This window comes from Capricornis sumatraensis, chromosome 23, assembly GCF_032405125.1.
Source record: "Capricornis sumatraensis isolate serow.1 chromosome 23, serow.2, whole genome shotgun sequence".
NCBI classification, from domain to species: domain Eukaryota; kingdom Metazoa; phylum Chordata; class Mammalia; order Artiodactyla; family Bovidae; genus Capricornis; species Capricornis sumatraensis.
Window position 1 is genome coordinate 45,960,781 of NC_091091.1, and position 17,207 is coordinate 45,977,987.

General features: G+C 46.3%; 1 protein-coding gene across 2 annotated transcripts in view; it reads right to left on the minus strand.

The window, feature by feature from the left end:
* The window catches only part of C23H10orf90 (chromosome 23 C10orf90 homolog), a 243,710-nt gene that overhangs the window by 57,764 nt on the left and 168,739 nt on the right, over window positions 1–17,207 (minus strand). For both annotated transcript variants that reach the window (XM_068961757.1, XM_068961756.1), the window contains exon 4: window positions 15,414–16,536. In XM_068961757.1, coding sequence (XP_068817858.1) covers window positions 15,414–16,536 — 1,123 coding nt within the window. The remainder of the gene's footprint in view (window positions 1–15,413; window positions 16,537–17,207) is intronic.

The window sequence follows — 17,207 nt, forward strand, 5'->3', positions numbered from 1 at the left end:
ACGACTGAGCGACTTCCCTTTCACTTTTCACTTTCATGCATTGGAGAAGGAAATGGCAACCCACTCCAGTGTTCTTGCCTGGAGGATCCCAGGGATGGGGGAGCCTGGTGGGCTGCCGTCTATGGGGTCGCAGCAGCAGTAGCAGCTTTTGAGGTCACCATGCAGATATCAGTTCTGTGTAACTAAAAAATGTTGGAAATTAAATTTGTAAAAAATCAGTGTGATGCATTTAAAGCAGCATTCAGAATATGAAATAAATAAAGATACATTCAACAAAATATGTGAAAGATCTTTATAATAAAAATGACAAAATACTGAAGAGAGAAATTAGAGATCTTTACAGTGACATGGAAGAATTTCAAAGGCCTTAGTCTGAGTGAAAAAAATCTTATACAAAGAAAATCCAAGTTGCCTTAATTTATATAAACTCTAGGATAACAACAGAAAAAAATAATCTGTGATTTCTTGAAGCTGGGGTCGGAAGTAAGTTGACTGAAAAGGAGTCAAATGTTTCTCTGAGGTGAGAGAAATATTCTGCATATCAATGTGGTATTGGTTACATGGACATATATGTTAAATGTGTACACTTTATGTGAATTATACCTCAATGTAACTATTGTACCTCAATACAGCTAATCAAAAATTAAAAAGCAGAATGTAGGATTAGATTGAGAGAGCATTTTTAAAATATAAAATTAAAATTTGAAAAAAAAGTATAATGGTAGCCAGAGTGTTTCACTGCCTGAATTCTGCAGTAATGCAATACATGAAATGCTAACATTTTAATTTAGGAGCATCTGAAAGATTCTCCACCGTTCAAATCCATAGATGCTAGTAGGATGGCTTTTGCAAGTCATATAATATTCAAGTGGCATGAAAATTTCTAGAAGAAAAAAACTACATAAGTCAGGAAAATCCTTGTATAAAACCCAAATTCTATAAATGATTGGCGTTTCCAACCAGGAAAGAAATAATGGCTTATTCCATCAATAGCCACAGACAACTGGCAAACATTTATGAAAACAGATCCCAACCTTACCCCAGCTGAGAAAACACATTCAGAGGGATTACAGATTCAAATAAAGGAGCTAGAGAGAAATGGCCTAGAAAAGGCCGTTGTAACCCTGTCAGTGAGAACAAAGGGGAAGAGATTAGGAAGATAAAAACATCTGAATGTCAAAAATTACCATAAACAGACATGATGACTAAATGCAACGTGGTGTCCTGGATGGGGTCCTGGAACAGAAAAAGGACATTAGTGGAAAAACTGGTGAAACCTGAAGAAAGTCTGTAGTTTAGTTAATAACACTGTGGCAACACGAATTGCTTAGTTCAGCGAATCTCAAAACGCGAGTGATTTTGCTCCCCAGGGAACACTTAACGATGTCTGGAGATGTTTTTGTTTGTAAACTAGGGAGCCTTTGTAAACTAGCATCTCATGGGCAGAGGCCAGGGACGCTGCTAAATATCCTTCAGTTCACAAGATCTAAGCATCATCCAGCCCAAGATGCCAGCAGTGCCAAGGCTGAGCAACTCTGGCTTAGACAAAAAGTCCTGGGATTATAAGGAGAAGCTGCATATACAGGATACACAGGCTGTCTGTGTACTATCTTTGGAACTCTCCTGATAACCTAAAATTATTTCAAAATCCAAAGTTTAAAAAGCAATGGTAAACATTAAAATGTAAATACAAAGGCTATATTTAACATAAAGATTCAAAAGGAAAATAGGCTGAAGAAAACAATGACCAAAGAAAACACAGAAGAAATTTACAGAAGAAGAAACACAGATGTGTAACAAACACATGAGAAAGTTTAACATCTCCATAAAAAAAAAAAATACAAATTAATATGCATGCTAAGTCACTTCAGTCATGTCCGGCTCTTTGTGACCCCATGGACTGCAGCCCCCCAGGCGCCTGTGTCCATGGGATTCTCCAGACAAGAATACTGGAGTGGGTGGGTTGCCATGCTCTCCTCCAGGGGATCTTCCCGACCCAGGGATCAAACCCATGTTTCTTACGTCTCCTGCATTGGCAGGAAGGTTCTTTACCACTAGTGCCACCTGAGAAATTAATATATATATGTATATCATAAAGATTATTTTTCACTTATCAAAATCACATGAAAGTTTTGTAACGTTAATACCCGATGCCTGCAGATTTTCAAGGCAGCCACTATTTAGGTATTGATAGTGTAGCTTGACACAACTGTTACAGAGTATCATTTGGAAGTCAATACTAAAAAGCCTTAGAATTGTGCCTTTCCTTTGACCGAGAAATTCTAGGACTCTGACTTAAAGGAATCACATGAAATGCCCTCAAAAATTTCTCTATAAGGACATTTATCAACACACTGTTTTAAACAGGCAAAAATGAAAACAATCTATTTAACAGGAAGATTTTTCAAAAAATAGCTTAGGTAAATCCTTACAACAGAAGCCTTGGCAGCTATCAAATGATTAACAGAGGAATATGGAGGACATGAAAGGAAACTTGACAGTCAATTGCTGAGAAAAAGCAACCTCTAAAATAATGTTTTGCATGATCCTCCGTTAAGAAAAGGAAAGAAAAATTAAAAAAAAATCTGGTGCATAGATGAGATGATCTGACTAAAATATTAACAGTGATGTTTATCCGAGGGTAGTGGTAGTATGGTTGGTTTTTATTTTCCTCCTTTTGCTTATCAACATTTTAATTTTTACAATGGGCACGCTTTTTTATGTTTTCTATAAGAGGGGGAAAAACTTTACAAAAGCAATGGAGTTGGAATGTACACCTTTTTCTAAGGTGTATTCCCATGGATGGTTTTAGACCTGGAGAGACACCATGGTGTGACCAGCAGTGCCAGCAGCCAAGAGAGATCTTGTGGCTGCGAAAATCAGAACAGGCTTTGCCACAACGCATTACTTCGTCACAGATTCTCCCTGAGGTCTCGCTCAGCTCTAGCTCCCAAATGCACAGCCCTGTGGTGTTCAGTGTCTTTTTTGGACCACCTCTCCCAAACTCTGCTGCCCGGGCTCTGACGCTCCACTTTCCACAGCTCCTTTGCTTCCGTTTCTAAACTGAGGAGGGTCACTTGGTACAAGCACATATATTTATGCAGGTGCAGGACAGGACGCTGCAGGACCTCAAAGTCATTTGTTCACTCTCTACACAGGCTGTCTGAACAAAATCACCTAAATATGGTCCACTGATACTCAAAACATGGATAAGCCTCTACCTTTCATCAGAGTCGTTTATCAGTTGAACAGACCCCAAAGGTTTCATACCACCTATTTCTTGCATTCCCCTGGTTGTTCCCAGGGTGATCTATATCTGGAATGCTTTTCCTTACAGAATGGTGTGACCACGTCCTCTTTCCAAGACCATGTCTCAGTTGATTTCCTGCAGACAGCCCAGATGATAACGAAGCCTGGTGATGATAATGAAGTGTACTGAGTTCCCACCATCCACCATAAAGCCCAGCGCGCTTCATGTAAATGACCTCACTGAGGATGCAAGGCCAGAAACCAACCGAAAGAAACTCAGGTGGGCCTCATTCCCAAATTCACGGGGCTTCTGCCGGGTGACCCTATCACTGTTTCTCAACCATGTAGAGAGGGTTGATCTGCAGATTTCTATTTCAAAGAGCAGACCATTATCCTATCAGTCGGCTGCGGGCCTTGGGGCTTCCCAGGTGGCCCTCATGGTAGAGAACCCGCCTGCCAATGCAGGAGACACAAGAGATGTGGTTTGACCCCCGGGTCAGGAAGATCCCCTGGAGGAGGGGATGGCAACCCACTCCAGCATTCTTGCTTGGAGGATCCCATGGACTGAGGATCCTGGTAGGCTACCGTCCATTGCGTCGCAGTGGACACAACTCAAGTGACTTAGCATGCACACGTGGCCCTTGAATCCTTTTCTCTTAATCTATCTCAGGCAAACCCGAACAAGTGGCCCATGAGAATGAGCATTTCCTAAGCAACATGGGACACAACCCATTCGTATAATTGGGGGGGTTACTCAGAAAGAAGGAAAAAAAGAATACACACACAAACCCTTTTTCTCCACAGAGACAGCTAGGGTGGCTGACATGAGCAAACTTTAAAGACCAGATAGACTCTGGGGAATGTTCTGAACGTCACATTATAGGGCAAATCTCACCAAGCCTTACCAAAGTAATAAATAGAAATAAACCCCCACCTCCAAAAAACCTTCAAAATATTTTTAATATTGTTCATGCATTTTCTATTTTTTTACATTTGACCATCTGAAGGATAATTAAGTTCTTCCTTGAACAAAATTTGATTATTCTTACTAAGCTCTTGGAGAGAGACAATATTTTGAGAATTTTCCCCCTCCATTTTAAAACAAAGCAGGAAGACTTTCACTTTATGTTCACAACCTACCTCTGGACAGTGAATCTTACATGGCTCGCCACCCTTTCCTGGCCAGAGAGGTTTCGGATATGATCACAGGGAGAGGTGATCAAGAAGAAAAGGCAGCAAGCTTTTAAGTGACCCTGACATCAGCAAGGCTTTGTGGGGTCATCAGAATGGCCTGCACCCAGCACCCAGCAGCCAGGTCCTGAGCACGTGTGCTGGGCTCCATGGCTCACTGCCGGGTATGGAAGGCTCACTGCCGGGTATGGAAGGCTCACTGCCATTAACTTGGACTTGGATTTCGACCTCCAGGACAGTACTGTCTAGAAGAAGAAAAATGGCCCCCAAGACACAGCAAATACACGACATTAAAAGGCAACTGAATTCCTGGGAGTTGAGTCCTGAAGAGGCGGACTGGAAAGACGCCCTGAGGCTATGTCACGGCCTGCTGAGCCAGGAGGCTTGCCAGGCAGGCGGTCCCCAGTCCCGGTGGGCTACAGGGAGGCTGGACACAGAGCAGGCCTGGGGTTCTCCACCAAGGATGATTCCGTCATTTCTCCCCCGACCCAAATGCATTCTGGAGACATCTGTGCTTGTCACCACTGGGCGGGGGGGTCTATTGGCATCTTGTGGGTAAGGCTAGGGATGCTGTTAAACATCCTGCGGTGCACAGACAGCCCCAACAACAGAGAATTATCTGGCCCCAAATGCTGATGCTGCCAAGGAGGAGAGACGGAAGGCAACACTGGGGTAGGGGGCACTGAGTCAGCTATGGTCAAGGTTTCGGTGAGAAGCAGGAACCACGAAGCAAAATGTTCCCTCTCACTAGCGACCATGGAAACACCAGCCCAAATCTCAACAGAGCAGCATTTTTCCATTTGGAAATTTGGGAGAATTTGCAAATTAATACCTAATCTTGGCCAAGCATGTACAGAAAGGCACTCGCCTAGGCTTCTCTTGGAGTCTAAATTGGCATGTGTGTCCAGTACCTTAAAAAGGCTGATACTCTCTGATAGACGTTCCATTTCAAGGGTATTTTTTTGAAGGGAAATAACTCAGCACACAGAAAGCCTTATAAGCCCAGTGTTCACATCAGTATTACTCCAAAAAGTGAAAAACGAGTAACTACTTTAAGGACCAACAATGAAGAACTAGTTAAACTACGATATATCCATAAAGCACACCACAGCACAGTCAATGAAAGCTATCTTCATAAAGTCCTGTTAATATCAGGGAAAATTTATGATACAGCATTGAGTGGCAGAGACCCAGAGGGAAATTACATATGCAGCAGGATCTCAGCCATTTGTGAGCAAAAAACAGACGTGCCTAGAAAGAGAAAGGAAGACAAGACACCAAAATGTGAAACGTGATTACTTAAGGGTACTGAGCTTTTTATTTTGCTCTTTGTTATTCATAGTTGCCTGTAATGTATTAGAGTCAGGAAAATAAATCTCCTGGTGCACAGAAATTTCAGAAAGATAAAGGTTTGAGTGAGGAGAGTGGCTGTGGTCATGGAGAAAAAGGGATGGGCATCAGAGACTTTCTACTTTCCACTTTTCTTTAATGTGGAAGCAAGGAAGAGGGAGGAAGCAAAGCTGACACTAACTCGTGAGCCTGGGAGCCAGGAGGTGAGGGGACCCTTGCCAAGAGCAGGAGGAAATCTGAGCAGAAAAGCGGCCGCAGTGGTCTGGGACATGCCATCAGAAGGTCATGGAACACAGCCAGAGGCATGAGCGCCCCACCCGGTAGTTGTGCATTCCTGGAAAAACGAAGGTAATTTGTGTACCTTTCCTACAAACTTTCAGGGAGGAGTAACTAGATTAAAACCCATGAAGTATCTGGGACAGTGCAGGACACACAGCAAGACCACAGAAATAAGAGAGGGGCCTTGGTGACTGTCGTATTAGTGTGGAGTTGAAACGGCGGCTCTTGCCAGACCTTTACACCTTAGCGTGCCCAGATCCCTGTTGCCTCCTATCCTTCTCTTTTCCTAGATGCTCTCAAACACTGCTGTGGCATAAAACATCAACTCTAGGGAGACCATCCCCCAAACCATAACGCTATCCTGGAACACTGGTTTGGCTCTGGATTCATGGGTCCAACTGTCAGCTTGCAGCTTGTACCTGCATGTTCCACTGACACTTCAGACAGAACCTGTCCTCACGGTACCTGGGATCTCCTACACCTCTCCTCACATTCTCTCCATCTGATAACAAGCTTCTCCCCTGTTATTCAACATATGTGAAGAACTCTTAAAATTTAACTGTCAGAAAGCAAACAACTCAAAAAAAAAACCAGACCAAAACTTTTTTTAGACACGTCACCAAAGAAGACACACAGATGGAAAATAAGCATATGGAAAGATGGTCGTCATATATTACCAGGGAATTGCAAATTACAACAAGAAGAAGATACACTACGCAACTATTAGAACAGTCACAATCCAGAACACTGACACCACCAAATGCTGGCAAGGACATCGAGTTACCAGAACTCTCATTCATTACTGGTGAGAATGCAAAATGGTGCAGCCACTTTGGAAGACAGTTTGGCAGGTTCTTACAAAACCAGACATACTCTTACCATGTGATTCGGCAATCATATTTCTTGGTATTTCCCAAAGGAGTTGAAAACTTATGTCTGCACAAAAAACTATACATGGATGTTTATAGCAGCTTCATTCATAATTGCCAAGAACTTGGAAGCAATCAAGATGTCCTTGTTTAGGTCAACAGATTAATAAAATGTGGTCCATCCAGACAATGGAATATTATTCATACTTCAAATGAAATGAGCTTTCACACAATGGAAAGACATGGAGGGGTTTTAAATGCCTATTAGTAAGTGAAAGAAGCCAATTTGAAAAGGCTGCGTATAGCATGATTCCAAGTATATGACATTTTGGAAAGGGCGAAATTATGGAGTCAGTAAAAGGATCAGTGGTTGCCAGAGTTTGGGTGGGGAAGGATGAATACAGGGAACACAGAGGATTCTGGGGGGCAGTGAGACTATTCTATATGATCCATGTCATTATACATTTTTTTCCAAACTCATCGGAGGTCCACACCAGGAGTGAACCCTAATAAAAGCTATGGACTTTGGGTGGCAATGATGCGTCAATGTAGGGTCATCGGTTGTGGCAAATACATCACTCTGCTGGTAGATGTTGAGAGCAGGGGAGGCTGTGAATGGGGGGGGGGGATCTCTGCACCTTCCTGTCAATTTGGCTGTGAACCCAGAACTGCTCGAAAACACAAAGTCTTTTTAAAAAGCCCCCAAATCTCCCAGTGCCCAAGCTGGGAAGTCAGATGTCATCCTTGCCACTCCCATCCCCCTTCTGACCGCATCAGTACTCAAGACTTGTGACTTCCACCATCAGACTATTTCCCCAGCCTCCATCCTCCCATACGACTCTCCTCTACTCCATTGCAATGACCTCGCCTCCTTTATCCCTCACCTTCCAAAAGGTAAAGGGGATCGTCTTAAAGCATACACCATATCACTACATCTCACTGCTGCTAGGATAAAATTGTCAATCCTTATTGTGGTCTCAAAACCCCGATCCGAACCATTTCACGAGCTTCCTTCTTCAGCCTCGAGCTTCAGCCTCGTGGTCCTGCTTGCTATGCTGCAGACACACTGGCCTTCTCAGCATCTCAAAGACGCCAAGCTCATCTCTGCCCAGAAACATCCTCACATGCTGGTCCCTCATGGATATGCTTCTCAAGAATCACATACAGGGACTTCCCTGGTAGTCCGGGGGTTAAGACTTTGCCTTCCAATGCAAGGGGTGAGGGTTTGATCCCTGGTCAGGGAGACAAGGTCCCACATACCAGAAAACCAAAACTTGAAACAAGCAGTATTGGAACAAATTCAATAAAGTCTTTAAAAATGATTCACATCAAAAATGTTTATAATAAAACAACCACATACACACACTCTTGCATATAAAATAGGTAACCACCGAGGGCCTCCTGCAGAGCACAGGGAACTCTACTCAGTACTCTGTAATAAACAATATGGGAAAACCACCTGAAAAGGGAAGAATGAATGTATACGGGTAACTGAATCACTTTGCTGTGCGCCTGAAGCTAGCACGACACTGCAAATCAACGATTCTCCAATAAAATTGTAAAAATAAAAAAGTCCCTTCCGCAGAAAGATCATCTTGGTGAGTCCCCTCTTCTAAACGAAACCTTCCTTGTTGCTCTCTCACGGTCCTCTCCTCACCGACCACAGTCTATGATGACATACATATTTAGGGGTATCATTGGATGTCTGTGTCCCCAGCAGAGTATAACCTGCATGGTGAGCTGACCATGTCTGGGTTTCCTGTCCACTCTGTGGAATGGAAAGCTTGCCCACGGCCCCCACGGGAGGGAGGGAAGGTTGTCTAGACAGGGGTCTGGTCTGGCACTGCCAGGAGGTGCCAGGGCTGGACACACAACCCAGCCACTTATCAAGGACGGGGCGGTGGGGGGGGGGGGTGTGGCATGCAAGTACCTAATTTTGCTGCTGATGTGTAAAGAGGCAGGAGAGCCGCGTACCAAGGATGAGCCTCAGCCGGGACATACCTCTGGGGAGGGGGAGGAAAGAATCAGAGGAAGCCAGACAGGGATGGATGAGAGAGGCAGAGGAAACCCCAGAGTAAGTGAGGTCACCAGGAGAGAGCTTTGCCCTTTGACCCTGAGTATCTCTCCAACCCTACAACCAGACATGTCTGAACAGCTACTGTGACAGAAAACCAGAGCCAGGAGAATGCATAAGTTCACGTCCTAGGAGAGGGGAGCTCAAGAGAGAGCTGGTCTGTGTCTCTCGTTTCACAGATAAAGACACGGAGACTATGGGGGGAGGAGACCTGCCCACAGTCGCCCGGAGCGCGCCCCTGAGAGGGGCTGGCGCACCTTTTCTGTAAAGACGCAGTGGTAAATACTGCAAGCTTTGTGGGTCAGTCTCTGTCCCAGCCACCCAACACCACCAGGCAGTGCAACACGGCCATAGAACAGAGTGTGAAGGGGCAGCCGTGGCTGCGTCCCCGTGGTGCTGGAGAAGACCCCCTCGTACAGCAAGGGGCTCAAACCAGTCCCTCCTAAAGGAAATCAACCCTAAATACTTGTTGGAAGGGCTGATGCTGAAGTTCCAATACTTTGGCCACCTGATGTGAAGAGCTGACTCGTTGGAAAAGACTCTGATCCTGGTAAAGGTTGAAGGCAAAAGGAGAACGGAGGGGCGGCAGAGGATGAGATGGTTAGACAGCATCTCCGACTCAAAGGACATGAATCTCAGCAAAGGCCGGGAGATAGGGAAGGACAGAGAGGTCTGGTGTGCAAAGACTTAGCGAGCAACAAGTCTCAGTGAAACTTGATTTACAAGGACAGGCCGAGGGCTGGTTCAGTCTCGGGCTGAGGTTTTCTCTTCCTGCTCTCAGCTGTTGCTGCACACCAGGGGGCCCGTTTTATTGTCCGTTGGTCAGCAGATTCTAAGGCTCCCTGGCTGCTCTTGCTATGAACGATAACACAAAATGCGAAATCTCATTCTTCTCAAGTCTCTTCTTACTGCTTCCCAGCAAGCAGGCACCGTCCTAAGATCGCGCACCTGGTCCTCGGCCACCCCCCACCACGGCAGGAGGGCGTGCGGTCCCCGTGTGAGTGCTGGCCAGGCGCTGGGCAGTAGGGTGCAAGGCTCGCCCTCTGGTTGAGAAGGTCTGAGAGGCGAGGAGCTTCAGGACTCTGCAGAGGGTTAGACTCATCCTGCGGGCACTTCCAGCCACTGAGGGCACTGCCCTCCCATCCTATCCTTGGCACAACAGCCCCTGAACCTGACCGCTTCTCAGCACCCCTGCCACCCTGTGCCCAAGTCACTGCTCTCAGCTCCACTGTTCAGTATACGTTTGTTGAGTGAATGTCAGTAGTAGGATCAGTTAGGAAGAGTGAGAGCTTTCCCAAATGGAAGCTACACCCCAAGAAAACATTCCAAGAAAGGTTTTGGGGAAATCAGCATCAGTGACGAGAGGAAGAGGGCTTTCCTAAGCGAAGGGAACAGCAGGGAGAAGGCAGAGAGGGCCAAATGAGAAGCAAGTGCCTCTGGGGAGTGGGGCAGTGAAGAGTGGATCTTCTTGAGTAACCCAAAAGGCTTAGGTTTTTTGGAGATTCTATTAAAAAAAAAAAAAGAAACAAAGAAAAACCCAAACAAAAATGGTCCAGGGTGGGAAAGAAGGATTTCTTCAAACAGGTGCTAAGATCCATACCCCACTCCCCCATGCTTACTGCCCCAGGTCCAGCCCTGAACGATCCTCAAGTTGTTTTAGAGAATTACGAGGCCACAGAGAGGAGAGAACATAAACTTCAGACAGGCCAGCTGGGATGCACTCAGCTCCTCTCCTCTGGGATGAAGGATGTGGTCCCCCACTGCTGCGGCAGAAAGACAGTTCTCATAAGTTCAGCGTAACTATGGCAACCGGAAGGCTCACCAAAGGTCAATCCCCTTTCCAGGACTGAGACTCTGTCCCTTTGCCCCCAGAGTAACTCTGAAAGGCCACCCCAAGTTCAGAGCCCTCTGAGGCTTTCATTCTGACTGTATCACAGAACATTCATATTCTAAGCCCGTCAACAACCCCATCTGTGAGTGCCACTCCAAGAGCACCTAGCAATAAATGCCCATTCATGACCATCTCAGAGAGAGCTGGATTTCCACAGACTCCAACATGGAATAATGGCCAACAGGGTAAACTTTGTCTTGGAGAACAGACAGTAAGGAGGAGGCAAATTATAGCTGGCAAGTCAAATCTGGCCCACTGCTAGCTTTTGTCAATAAAGTTATATTGGAACAGAGTCATGCTTATTTATTTACACATTGTCTGAAGCTGCTTTCATCCTACAATGGCAGAGCTGAGTAGTTGCTATGGATACCACATGACCCGCAAAGCCTATACTTGCTACCTGGCCCTTTCCAAAAAGAAAAAAAAAAAAAAATGTTTGCCAACCCCAGTTCTAGATCATTTAAGAAGAAAGCACAGTTGTAAAACAAGGGTTCCTCCTCAAATGTCTTCTGGCATTTCTAGCAAGAAGTCTTCATGGGCTTGAGAGCTGAGTGTGATGCAGGCCTCTCTGGTAGACCTGGCATGTATACACACAGTGTCATGTAGCCTTCCCTTGAATGGTGGAAGTGGTCTCTTCATGAGATAAACATCACTGCTGCAAATGCATCAGATCACCGCGTCAGAACGCCAGTAAACACAGCTCTCCTTCCGTGACCTGGAAGGGGTTCCTCCCTCTCCAGTCACTCCCAGCTTTGGCCACTAGTGACTGCAGGTCACAGAAGGGATGCTGTGTTTCTTAGTCTTCTGAGTAAATGCAAACTGAGGACTTCTCAGGCCAACGCCACCACAGCCATTCTAAGATGGCGCGTCCACCTAGAACGTCAGTGTCCACCTAGAACACGCCAACATGTCGGCAGACGGTGTCCACTCAGCAGGGTCTTCTCCACAAGCATCGAAATAGAACCAGGTGGTTCTGGCTCATCTACTTGGGTGTTTCCGGAACAGCAGAAAGCTTCAGGTCTAGACCACGGATGGGAAATGAAACTGGCAATAAGTAACGTATGGAACTCAATACTGGCTTAGGCATGCAACACCAGGGGAGGAGAGAAATATCCAGGTCAACCTGGATGTCCCACAGAACACCAGGAGAACAGGTCTCAGGCTAGGAAGGATGTCTGAGCCAGTAAGTTTTAACTATGTCAATGGCATGGCTTGTCACATTTAGCTAGAAATTAAATGCACTGCTTATTCCTAACAGATTCTACCAGGGTAACTGGGCACCACATGCTGGTCTTATTTATACACCCAGGAGCAGTGTTTGAGCATCACCTTGGACAGTGGTGATGGACATGGGGCCACCACTGAGAGAGTCCCCACCTTCCTAACTTGATCTATTCTGTGCTCTCACCGAGGATGGCACAGCCAGAGCCAAACACACAGGACTGAGCTCAGCTCTGGCACCTCCGGGCCAGGGGGGCTCGGGCAAGTTATTTAACATTCAAGCCTTGTCTGTCTTTTCTGCAAAATAGGAAGGATGAAATCCTCTTTATAGAAGGATTTGAATGATTTAAAGTAATGAATACGATGCATGTAGCCCAGGGCTTAGCCTCTGGGATTTCCAGTGTGTGTTGTAGGTATTGATAGGATGGTGATGGTGGGATGGTGGTGATGGTGAAATTCTTCTCTACCAGTAGATGCCGGGATTTGTTGAATGCCCACCTACCAGGTGCCAGCAGGATGCTTCTAACAGTGGAGTGGACAAACTTACAGGACCTGAAGAAATGAACAAAGAGGGAACCCGTCTCTAAGCCCTCAGCCTCTGAAAAGAGAACAAGTGCCCCCTGGGTCTGCATGTTCTGGCAGACACAGCCAATCTGCATTGCACAAAGCACTTGATAGCATCTCATTTTCTCTAATCTTAGTGATCTTCCTGGGTGTGTGTCCTGGAGGCTCTTTCAAGAATACAATTTATAGGACTGTCTGTCTGATGACCTAATAACTAGAGCTGAAATTGCTTTGCCTCCGTTTGTGCAGAATCTCCAGGGCTGCACCTTCCTGCAGCAGAATGCTAGTCGGCTAGTGAGGATGCTGCTTGTTTGATATTTTGGAATCCTTCAGATACAAAGAATCAGAGTCTTCTGATGAACCACAGGTGAACCATACTTCACCTATGAAGTAGAAGACCACTAACAGCACGTGTAGCCACAGGAGGCTGTCAAGAATGCCTCAGATAAGATGCCAGTTTCAAATGAAAAAAACACAAACAGTTCCTTCGCGCTTTAATGAGCATCACCACTGTTGGCAAGTACTCGCATTAAGGTTAAAAAGCTTTGTCAAGACTGAAGGTCAGAGAGCTCACCCTTGCAGACTTGTGTTGACTGCGCTAGGCCAGACTGTGGTAGTCAGAGTCCGTGATGAGCTGTGCTTATACATTTCAGGCAAGAATCCTATCACGTGGACAAGAAGTGCTTTCTTGTCACTGGGAAGAAATGCATCCCATTGCAAATGAGTTTCTGAATGAGAGAGCACATTACCGGGATATGTGTTTGTGTGTGCGTGCATGCGTGTGTGTGTGTGTGAGCATTTATACACATGAACACATGTGTCCCAGTGAGCCCAAGATTCTATAACTTTGAACTTTATGACTGAGGGCCCAGAGTCACATGGAACCTCTTTCCCTTATAGATTTCATCTCAAAAAGAACAGAATTTGTTAAAGCTTAAGGGAAGCTTCAAGAATACCAAATCCAACCCCTTCTGTAGTTACCCAGATGAGGAAACAGGCTCAGAGAGTTAGTGTGGCTTCTCCATGTTCCACGTGCTGCAAAATAATAGATGAGCAACTCTAAGAAAGTGATCTGGCCTCCGTGAGCTTCTTCCTTCCTCAAATGGTAGAGCAGGGCCAGGCGGTTTAGAGCCTTTCAAACGCTTCACACCTGCCTCATCGGGATTAGAGCTATTCTGAGGGAGGTCAGCTCAGGGGAGGTAAAAATTAACTCATACTTTTTGCTTAAGAAAGCCAGTTACAGGAGCAGTCATCTCACAAAGCCACAAGCAAAAACCTTCTCTGCACCGAAGTCAAGAACAAGATGGGGGGATTTTCTTTGTTCATGCTCCTCTGAGATAAATGTTTGAGTCCTGGCTCTAGTGATTTTTAAGACTCTTTTGTTGAAAGTGCTGTAAATCTAAATTATGATTTCATACCATGAGACACTGCACAGAGACAAGGGTATGCTTCAACAGGGAAGCATGCAACACTACAGGCCGTATATTTCCAGAATCTTCATCAACAGGGAAGAAGAAATGGCTGGCTTGAGAAATGTCTTTTAAAAACCAAAGTGAGGCCCAGCTTCGCAACACTGATGGCTGCTTACATTTTCCTAGTTGCAATAAGTCTGCCAGGCTCCGAGGCATTCAACAGTCTCATCAGTTCTCAAAGCCATGTCAAATTGCCTTAAAATTCTCTGAGCATTTGATATATATATACACTTGTTAAAATTAATTACATCATTTAACATTTCTACACACATTATAGCTTTAAAATGTGTTACAGTCATTTTTATTAATTAATAAAGCTTTTAATGGGCAAAAATTGTACCATAAAATTATCATGCATATTCTGCATATGCCGTTTACTCAGTTTTACTACTATTATCTTTAAATATTTCCCCCAAGTGGTAAGTCACTAATTCATAAACCAGGGTTTCTCACAGAAGTATACACAGGGAAGGAAAGGAATCTGACCACTGACTAAGGCCCACTCCACCTCCACCTCCAATCTCCCTAGAAAGGTGATGGGTACCCAAAACAGCTGACCTTGGGAACTCTGCCTGGCCCTGGGCAATGGCAGAAAGGCAAACATCCCGGCCAGTTTGCCCCCAGAAAATGTAAGTAAGGGAACAGAAAACAGCTGCTTTTGCTGTTTGGTATGGAGAGTCCCCATTTTGCCTCTTTTTGAAAACATCCCATAATTGCTATCCACACTCACATACAGACACTCACACTCTCACATATATACTCCATGATGGGGCCTTGTGGCCCAGGTTTCTAAGGCCAAACCTTCAATATCAATGACCCAACTGAACAGTAAACAGCACAGAAGCCTGGACACTTCCAGACACACAGATGTTCAGAGCAGAGGCATAAGACATCCGGGAATAGATGGCCCTTGGTTCTTCTCATCCTACCCTGGAACGACAAGGGCCTAAATGAACTTCACTTGGGGCGAGTTTCCTACTCATTACATATGGTCTGGAGCTACTGATGGAAACAAGTTTACGGAAAGACCTTTCATAATTTACAGAAGCATCATCTGAGAACATCTATGCAATCAGACATCGATATGGAGCTATGGTCAGCTCTGAGTGGAACAGATGAAGCCACTATTGAGAACTGCTTCTTGGAGTAACTGACCTAGAAGAAACTCACTAAGCACCTTGGCAATTACACCAATTACCTGAAGCAGGGAGGGGTCTGCCCTTGGTGGCAGGGAGGATGGGAGCGTCACTCACCTGCTGTGTAACTCCAGCCCGGGATGTGAATGGACAGTTGGTTGGCTTGATTGTGACCATGGGTGGGACAATGAGTTGCCTGGTCCTCCTTCCGTTTTCTCATGGTGATCTGGTTAGTTCCTGCCTCTGCATTTTCTGAAGGAAGAGAGCCTCTCCAAGGACCCCTGCCAGCCTCCAAGTTCCCGAAACGCATCTGCCCCAACGATGGGTTTTCCTTCAAGAAACTTCCTTGCAAACCCAGGTTCCAGCGTGGGCCAAGGAGGTCCTGGTCTCCCTCCCGGAGCTCGGGCTTCAGGGCTCCGCTTCCAGGCTCTCGGTTCTCTGTGTCATCTACTCCATCTGGTGTCAGCCTGTGTGAACTGCAGCTCAGGTTGAGGGACAGGACGGACCTGTGCATCTTGGGGCCAGCAAGCTGAGGTGGCTCCACGGGGACCGAGAGGGACCTGTCCAGATAGTAGATGGGGTTGGGACACGACTGGGACACCCTGAGATGGACACACGAGCTGAACACCAGCGGGCTCTTTCCTGCCCGTGACTGCGAGGTGCCTGGAGAAAAACGATCCTCTCTGTGGTCCACGCTGGTGACCCAGTACCCATGTCCCTCACACAGCTGTGCATGGGCCTCGGGGACCTTCAACCCCATCACACAGCTGTGTCTGGAGAACTCTGTACAGGTGAAAGGTCCATGGTGCTGAGTTGGATCGGCACCGCCAGCCAGAGCAGAGGGGTCCCCAAGCAGAGCATCCTGGGCCCTGCACTTGACGTAGAGTGGGTCCCCAACAGCCTCCCACACCAGGGTGCTGGCAGGGGGACCCACACGCCTGGCCGTGATGGTGATGGACGCAAAGCCCTTCTGGGAACCACTGCATGGCTTCTCCTCCTTGGGCGGCGGCTTGGTCTCGAGTCCTGGCTCCCCCGCCGGGGTCTGAACTCCCAGTCCTCCAGGAAGGAACTCGAAGGCCCTGTTAATGGTGACTCTGCTGCGATTAGCCAGAGACGGCTTCATGGGATATGCACACGGCGCAGGCGGTGCGGCCCCATTTTCTTTTGATTTATTCTCATCAATCAGCTGTGAAATGACTATGGATGAAATCATTTTTGTATTCTGAGATGCCAGAGTCCCCTGCAAATGGAAAAAGATGGCAATTATTCAAGCGGCTTGTTGTAATGCAGGCAGATAACTCTTTCAAGGGCCAAGAGGATGCTGGAGAGTGTCCTTCCTAATATTCAAGTGTTTCTCACCCAAGGCCGTTCATCACACACCTGACACCCACCACCTCTGAGTATCTGAAGGGCAGGACACCCGTGTCTGCTTGTGAAATGATTAGACATTCTGGAAAAATTCCTCTGACTGGGGAGTTGGTTTTGCTCTGTTGGCGTCTATACCGAGCTTATTTAATGGTGTTTGTGTTGATGGGGATAATCAGATTTTAGCAATCACCTTCACCAGGCCCAGGAGCACCTGGATGCGGGTTCTCAGCTTCACAGAAGAGGGAAGATGCCTTCTGGAGGACGGCTGGGGCTCGAGGGCACAGGTGTGCATGGGGGATGAGTCCAGGCTCCTCCATGGGATCAGCACAGGCGATTCCAGAGAGCACCCCCACTCCTGACCTCAGCCCCCGACTCCCCAGCAGAGTCCCCCATCTCCACTGGGTCTAGACTGGAATTCAGTCACTCACCCAGGCTCCACATCACAGGATCCAAGTCCAGAAGCCAAAATTAACGGAAATCAAATGCCCAAGCTTGACAACTGCCCAGAATAACACAGTAATGACAGTACATAACAGAATGGGA